At 37.7% G+C, this 7,809-nt stretch overlaps 2 protein-coding genes across 3 annotated transcripts; one reads left to right on the top strand and one right to left on the bottom strand.

Annotated features, from left to right (window-relative positions):
- The first annotated feature begins 21 nt into the window (after positions 1 to 21).
- Positions 22 to 2,831, top strand: LOC111498187 (40S ribosomal protein S15a-5-like). 2 transcript variants are annotated; one of them, XM_023149330.1, is made up of 4 exons: positions 22 to 216; positions 292 to 483; positions 2,256 to 2,416; positions 2,538 to 2,831. In XM_023149330.1, the coding sequence occupies exons 2-4, from the start codon at positions 354 to 356 to the stop codon at positions 2,634 to 2,636; spliced, it is 390 nt and encodes a 129-aa protein (XP_023005098.1). In that variant the 5' UTR covers positions 22 to 216; positions 292 to 353; the 3' UTR covers positions 2,637 to 2,831. The 2 variants fall into 2 exon arrangements, with proteins under 2 accessions (XP_023005098.1, XP_023005097.1); XM_023149329.1 differs by having other exon boundaries at positions 23 to 216; positions 325 to 483.
- A 200-nt stretch (positions 2,832 to 3,031) lies between these two features.
- LOC111498142 (probable protein phosphatase 2C 33) lies at positions 3,032 to 7,350 on the bottom strand. The gene is made up of 7 exons (XM_023149258.1): positions 7,090 to 7,350; positions 6,349 to 6,794; positions 5,315 to 5,683; positions 5,108 to 5,225; positions 3,846 to 4,069; positions 3,465 to 3,662; positions 3,032 to 3,329 (listed from the first exon to the last, which is right to left on the bottom strand). Exons 2-7 carry the CDS (start codon positions 6,616 to 6,618, stop codon positions 3,294 to 3,296), a joined length of 1,215 nt encoding a protein of 404 aa, XP_023005026.1. The 5' UTR covers positions 6,619 to 6,794; positions 7,090 to 7,350; the 3' UTR covers positions 3,032 to 3,293.
- Between the last annotated feature and the right edge of the window lie 459 nt (positions 7,351 to 7,809).

Here is a 7,809-nt window from a genome sequence, read left to right on the forward strand (position 1 = left end):
TTGAAAATTGCCCTTCGTGAAAATTGCCTCCATTTCTTTCCACCGCAGTTCGGAGTCGTATCTCGAGTTAGGGCTGAGCCAACCGCGCCGTCGTTTCCTCTTCTGCCTCACCGCCTCCATTTCTTCCACTGCAGTTCAAAGTCGTATCTCGAGTTAGGGCTGAACCAACCGCGCCGTCGTTTTCTATTCTGCCTCACCGGTTCAAATAGGTCGCAGGTAACATCACTATCAATTTCCATTTCGAAATTTCTTCTCCACGAGTCTTGTGTCAGAATTTTATAGGTAACGTAGGAAAACGCCATGATAGAGGAAATTTGGTCTCAGGTTTTGTGACTTTTCGTGTACTCTAAGATATGGGAAGGAGGATATTGAACGATGCATTAAGAGCTATTGTAAATGCTGAGAGGAGGGGAAAAGCTACGGTGGAACTGAAACCCATTTCTACTGTTATGTCTTCCTTCCTTAAAGTCATGAAAGATCATGGTAAAACTTACGTTTCTCTCAGCTTTCTGGGTGCGGGACTAACTTGGATTTTACAGTATTGTTAGGCCCTATTAATTACATGGGATTTCTGCTCCAGTGCCTGCAATTGACCGATTCATATTGGCATTGCCTTCATGTTGAGCTTTTTTTGTAATCATTTTGTATCTTTTTTTTCTTCATGGTTGATGTTATATGTACTTGTATTGTGCTTTATTATGTAGTAATTAGTTTCTGTTTGAAACAAATTGTTGTTATTAATGTTCATTATGCTCCTCTATATTGTCGAGCTTAGTTACTCTTATAAACAGGTTGAAGTGTTCATAAATAATACACTAGAGTATTATTGATCGTTTCACATTCTTCTTCCACACTGCTACCATTCCCACTACCACCGATTCTATCCTCATTCGTCTTCTGTCAAATGTTTGTAATCTCGTGTCTATCAAACTTGACTCCATCAATTTTTCTCTTTGGCATCATCAGATCTTACCTATCCTTCGGGCTCACAAATTATCTGGGTTTATTGACGGATCTTGCCCAAATTCCATCTTAGTTTCTTTGGGATGATGATGGCAAGCTTGCCACAAATATCAATCCACAGTATGGCGATTGGATCGCTCAAGATCTTGTGATCAGGGCTCTCATCAATTCAATGATGTCTCCCTCTTTTGTCGCTGGTTGTTGGCTATGTCACATCTCGTGACACTTTGGTTCTCCTTGAGACCAATTTTTTTTTTTTGGTCTCAATTCCATATTATTCAATAGCGATCTTCTCTACAAACCCGAACCATGAAGTCTAATGAGTTGATTGATTTGCATGGCCAATGTGCTTAAGATCTTAAAGACCGTCCTGCTAATATCAGAATGACTGTTGATGATTAAGAAATGCTTATATGCATCTTAAATGGTTTGCCAAATGATTTCAATGCCTTTCGTACCTCTATTCAAGCCAAGATCAGATCCTTTAACTTTTGAACATCTTTATGCTTTGTTAAGGACTGAGGAACAGTCGATTGAAATGAAAACAAAGTCTATTGATTGTGCGCAAGGTTTAATGTTCGGTGGTGGTGCTCGAGGAGCTGCATGATTATAGAGGCAGGAAGTTTCTTTGGAGTGATTTTCGATCTCTCCATTCCTATTCATAAGTTTGCTTGAGACCATTGCTTTCAGTTGTTAGGCATAGGGATCCTTTTTTTTTTTTTCTTCTTTTGGTTGGTGTGCATAAGGTTTTATTTTCGGAGGTGGTGCTTGAGGAGCCTTCTGGTTGGTTGGTGTGCTGAGGTGTTTTTTTTTCTCTCAATGGTCTTGGTTCTTGTGCAGCCATGAGTGTGATCTTTTGTTTTGTTTTTGGCAGACGCTCCCTCATTGCTGGGAGTTTTATTTTATTGCGGATTTTTTATCCGATACTTGGTTGTCACGTTTTCATTGGATCCTTCTTTGACATGTTCATTTGGAGTCTGCTCATTTAAAACCTCCATCATGATGTACTCTTTCGAAGGCTTTTGTTGGGTCGTCTCTTCAAGTTTTTTGTTATTTTGATTTCCCTTTGTATTCTTTGTCTATTCTTGTTTCACTCCTTCTGCAGTTTTGCTTGTGCTTTAGTCTCTTTTAATTCATCAAAGAAAAGTTTCATTTCTTGTTGAAAAAAAGAGAGGAGGATTGACCTAGCCTATAGCTTGTTCTTTAATGTTATTATCACTGTCAATAATTTTGTATTAGTGATCCTACTCAGTAAGCATCACATTTATGGAGTCGTCAAATTTTATATATAGGATATATCAATGACTTTCAAGTTCATGATCCACAACGAGTTGGAAGGATAACAGTTGAGCTGCAAGGTAGGATCAAGGATTGCAAGGCTCTCACCCACAGGCAGGACATCAAGGCAAAGGAACTTGAAGCTTACAGAATACGAACGCTTCCAACGCGTCAGGTGTTTTGACAAATATATATTTCATTTGAATCCGAGTCTATTCGCCATTCAATCTTTCCCATAAATGGTGATAGTTTTTGTTTATGTTAACCAAATATTCTACTCTCTCTTGGCTCTACAGTGGGGTTATGTTGTGATTACTACTCCAGAAGGCATCATGGATCATGAAGAGGCAATAAAAAGGAATGTTGGTGGTCAGGTTCTTGGATATTTTCATTAGAGAATCCCCCCTTTTTTGCAGGTTCCTTGATTGAAAGATCCTTGTGATTCTTCTCAGATGTTTCTCATTTTGCATTGGGATCTTAGGACTTACTGTTGTCCACTTTTTCAGTATTATTGCTCTTACCAATAATGTAAGCTTGATTTTATGTGCTTTTTTGACACGGGTAATGAGAGAGATCCAAGTTTTCTTATCTTCAAAACGATTGATGGATTAATTTGAGGGCTTTACCCTCAAATTAAACATGCATACATGAGCAATATTCCATCGTATTTTCCCTTTTGTTTCTTTCTAAAAACTCCTCCAAGCCCTCCTTCTACCTTATTTCAATACTGAAAACAAATGTAGACCAAAGAGACGAAAGGAATTCAAAACAGATCCAAATCCACCAAACATGAGGAAAAAGAGCTTTTATCTATCTATACATGATATTATTTCTGAGAGAGAAACAGAATCAGTCAAGGCTTCCACCAAATCTCTCTTCTATAAAAAGGAGAGAAGACAAAAAGGAAAAAACTATATATATATCAATCACGATTTACAGGATGAACAGGGAAAATGACCATAATCATAGAAATGAAGATCTTTTATTTCCGAAGAAATGCGCCTGAAGCAGCAATCAAAGGTTTCGGTAGAGAGGATAGTGACCAAAGCAAGTTAAGAGAGCTTCGTTTCCATTTCCTCAGTGAACTCCTGAAACAAAATCCAATTGTAAGAAACAGAGTTCCTCGAATATTTCGACGAAACGAAGGGAAACGAAATCTATAATTTCGATTTCCTAGACTTCATCATATTGGTCTGGATGTCAGGATTTCTGAATGCTTCTACCTGCTCTTTAGGTATCGCTGTAGCGGTCTCACTAGAGTTCAGGAACAGGCAGACTACAGCACAATCATCCACCTTGGCAGCAGGGTACTTACATCTCCATGCTCGAGTAGCTGAATCCACAAGGTTACGAGCTGCAGAGGATCTTGGAACAGATGCAACAGTTGCCACAACCTCTTCATTTGAGAGAACATCCCAAACCTGCGAAAGGGAATAAGTAATGAAAAAGATTAGAATACATAGGGGGATGCCTTTGAATGAGAAGGCAGGTTCACAATTGGATCTCTCGGAAACCAACCATCTGCTTTTCTTTTTCTAATTAAAAAAATGATGAGGATGAGGAAAAGGTCTTTTTGACACTACATTAATGGTTAGACATCTTACCCCATCTGTAGCCAGTACCACAAATTCATCTTTCTCAGTAAGATGATAATAAGAAACGTCAGGAACGGCTATCAAGCCAAAGTCTTTTAAACAGAAATCTCCAAAGGCTCTGGCCATAGCAAGACCAGGACAATCACTGTTGGGAAGCCAAACCCGAAAAATCTGAGGCTCACTTTGAAGAGCAAAGATTCTTCCTTTGCAAAGTCTGATCCTTTCAGCTTCCCCTATTGAAGGAAGAAACAGAAGGTTTTATACACACAAACAAACAATACTCTTGCACGAACTTTCTATTTGAGATCCTGAACCATCAATAGTGGAAGGTATTTATGATGATCGCCACACCATTACACCAAAAACAAACGAATAAACAAAAATAACCTACGACTTGAGTAAATTAGTAAATGGTAAACCTGCTTTATGTTGGTAATTCTTTTGCAAACAGGAAAGCTCAAGCCACGACAAGCCAAAAGTAGGAAAAGAAGAGAACAAGCAGGAAAAAAGACTGAGCTGTTTACTAATATTTCATATAATCAGCCAACTCAAAAGCAGGAAAAAAGAAAAGGGTGCTGGCCTCTAGGAGTCCAGGTTACGAAGTTTAAGAACATGTCAACAGACCACTTCGTTCCCTTGTTCAGAGGAGGAATCAAAATTCCAAAATCAATAGAGAATTCTATGGACATGATCAACAGTTCTTTACAATAATGTTAGTGCTCATGAGGTAATGGCATATTGTATCTACAGATTTCAGCGAAAAGGAAATGTTCAATTCATATCAATTATTAGCATCAATTCATCAGAAAAAACTGATAGTAAATGCTCTTCCACCAATACTCCCGATGGTCCCTTCGAGGCATGGATGGTTTAATGAAAAATGAAGTGATTTCTAAAAGGTTCCGACAAGTATCTGTTAGGCCCCCAATTCCATCGATATGCATGGAGAGGCAATAAATGAATTGCAGAGACAACAAGTTACATAGAAAGGCTGTGACATTAGAGAGGAACCACCAGGGGTAGATCAAAGGGATTTTCAGTTAGGGGAGGAAGTATATAAGTAGAGAGGGAAGGCTTTCATTATTTTTATGCTTTTTGACTATTAGAGTGTTCTAGAAGGAGAGGAGAGTTTACCGGACCTCTCTAATCGACTGGAAAGTGTTTGCATTTCCTTCAGACAAGTTAGGAATACAACATAGTATATACACAGATGTAAGAGGACACGGAAAGATATATTCATAGTTACAGGGAGAGTGGGAATAAAGGCATACTTGGAAGATTTGGCTTGAGGTCCACAGTCAACTGAACTGCAATGAGGGAGTTAGATTTATCTCTGGTACCTAATACAGCCCTCGAGTCCCCAACATTTCCGATGATAAGATCCCGACCCTGTTTATCACAAGAAGGGAGAAGATCAAACCACATATATTAACTGCACTTTTCAACAGTATCGAAAATGACGAGAGGAAAATTAACACCTGTTTGACCAAAGCAACTGATGTTGTACCACTGGTAAAGCAATCAATATGAGGATGTAGTTTAAGCTCCTTGTCCATCACCTTAAAAGCCTTTAGAAAAGATTCTTTCAAGTTGACATACATGTCATTGTAACCGTCCTGACGAGCAAGATCACAATGAGAGATTTCAGAGTCCTTGTTAATCAGCGTTGGTGGAGAGACTCGACATCTCGCCTCAGTTTGCCCATTCTCTCTGGTAGCGTCCAATTCCCACTGAGCACTCAGTTTTAGAGGAAGAGAATCTCTGACTTTCTTTGCAACCATATGGCCAAAGGGACCGTGTCCATCAAAGACTCCGCAAAAGGTTGCATCTTCTTTTGAACCAAAATTCTAAAAAAGAGAGGCCATCATTCAGAGGAAACATAAAAACATATTAAAACATAAATGCAGAAAAATAAAATCTAACAGAGCACAAAATTCACTTTTAAACAACAACATATATCTACAATTCTACTTGCAAAGCGGGTTCGTTTATGACTTCTTAACCGGACTCTATTAGCAATAATCACATCAATGCAAAACTTAATACCTGATAACAAAAATAGGATTAAAAAAAAAAAATACAGTTACATTAGAAGGAAAAGAGAAGAATAACATCAACTCCAAACAAAAACAAAAAATAAAAAAGCGAGTACAGCACTACCACAAATTTGATAACAGTTAAGGGTGGAGCACAGAAAGAAAAACAAACATGTTTCTTATATTTATATTTTGAAACGTGGTATCTCAAGACTAATCCTTTAATATTGCCCATGAAGAACTTAAAAGGACGATATCATAGATTTTGACCCTAACTTTACATGCTATTCTCGTCAAGAATAGAGGATGTTCGACCAAATCCACATCTCTAAAAATGTGTAGTTCCTGAAAACAAATAGAACAGAAATACTCTACATAACGTGGATATTTAACATTCAACAGAAAAGGGATATACCATCAAAATTCACATGCAATGGCACCAAATTATCAACAAAATTTGAGAGAACGAATCAAACCTCCCAGACAATCATAGCGTCCTGATTAACGCCTTTCTTGCCTTGCCTAGTAAAGAGCGTCGCATTATCAGTTGATCCATTCAAAAACATCCGGCCAGGAACTCGATGAAGCGACATCTCCCTTGTAGCGTCATCAGCGGGACAACCTCTTCTCGTAATCTTCATCTTGGAGCTCTTTCGGGTACAAACGGCATCATTATGAGAAGTGGAAGCGATCTCAGAATAAACGATCTTTCGGTTCTTGCGCTCCCCAGAGAGACATGATCCCATCCCGAGGGCCCTGACAACGTTTAGAAAGCACTCCAGACCTACCAAACACTCAGAACGACGCAATCCACCGTCGTCAACCTTTCAATTTGTTGATTGCAGTAAATTTCAATTACCAAACCGATAGAAATCCTCTTCAGACACTTCCAAATTCCTCAGTGATGATCCCTACACAAAACCTGCCGATGTAGCACATAGACAGTGATTCAATCACGCAGGAAAGCAATCACATCGACGCAATTATCAACATAACAATGCGACAAAAACTCAAGGATTAGACATAAGTTTCCTCCGACGAGCAAAATAAACGCGGAAAACAGAGGAGATCGAAACCCGATGGAGGCGGCGACAGTGAAAAGAAACGACAAACCGACCAAAGGCAATGATTAATCACCGAAAAGTTCAAAACGACAGAACCAAAAAAAAAAAAAAAAAAACGAAATGCAATTCTATGATCTTCAAAAGGCACTTTACCTGAGAATGCACATATGGATTTACTAAGAAATAGTTGGCGTTCCGAGAAGAAGAACAGAATGTACAATTTCACAAATTGTTCTTCAGTTCTTCATCAGGAAGAACATCAACGATCTCCTCGACCAAATTCTTGTGATTCGTTCATATTCCCGGAGTTAAAATTCCCAAATTGATCCTGTTTTTTCTCTCTTTCTCTCGCTCTCTTTCCTCATCCAAATTAATACTCCAACTAAATAATTTTAGAAACTCGTCTTTGAATATTAAAGACCGCGAAACAGATAATGGTGGAAGTCACTTGTTAACATCCCAAAATTAATTAATACAAAATCCTCCGTTCCAAATCATGTCCATTCATCATCTTTCTTCAGTTTCTTGATTACAAATAAATTAATTAACTCGTTCACTCGTGGAGCCCAGTGGAAGATTTTGTTATAATATTGAAATTTAACTTCTTATAAATTATGTTTATGAAATATTATTAAATTTATTATAATGTTTTATATTCTTTTAATAAAAATTATCCATCCAAATTTAATAATTTGTTAAAAACATGAATAAATAATTATCAACAAATCCCCAGAAAATAAAATAAGAATTTAAAAAGGATTTAAAGGAAATGAAAATGAAAAAGAAAAATAATTCCTTTAAATATCGTTAACTTAATTTCAATTCTGTATCTATGGTTTTCAAAGATTTTTAATTGGTCCTAATTATTTAGTT

The sequence above is a fragment of the Cucurbita maxima genome, unplaced genomic scaffold, assembly GCF_002738345.1.
Source record: "Cucurbita maxima cultivar Rimu unplaced genomic scaffold, Cmax_1.0 Cma_Scf00024, whole genome shotgun sequence".
NCBI classification, from domain to species: Eukaryota; Viridiplantae; Streptophyta; class Magnoliopsida; order Cucurbitales; family Cucurbitaceae; genus Cucurbita; species Cucurbita maxima.

Bases quoted from the DNA above. Each gene is read 5' to 3' on its own strand.
- LOC111498187 (XM_023149330.1), top strand. From the start codon at position 354: ATGGGAAGGAGGATATTGAACGATGCATTAAGAGCTATTGTAAATGCT. The intron at 484-2,255 runs GTAAAACTTACG...TTTTATATATAG, and splicing joins TAAAGTCATGAAAGATCATG to GATATATCAATGACTTTCAA. The intron at 2,417-2,537 runs GTGTTTTGACAA...TTGGCTCTACAG, and splicing joins GAACGCTTCCAACGCGTCAG to TGGGGTTATGTTGTGATTAC.
- LOC111498142 (XM_023149258.1), bottom strand. From the start codon at position 6,618: ATGGGATCATGTCTCTCTGGGGAGCGCAAGAACCGAAAGATCGTTTAT. The intron at 5,684-6,348 runs GTTTGATTCGTT...TCTCTTTTTTAG, and splicing joins ACGCTATGATTGTCTGGGAG to AATTTTGGTTCAAAAGAAGA. The intron at 3,330-3,464 runs GTAGAAGCATTC...ATTTTGTTTCAG, and splicing joins CAGCGATACCTAAAGAGCAG to GAGTTCACTGAGGAAATGGA.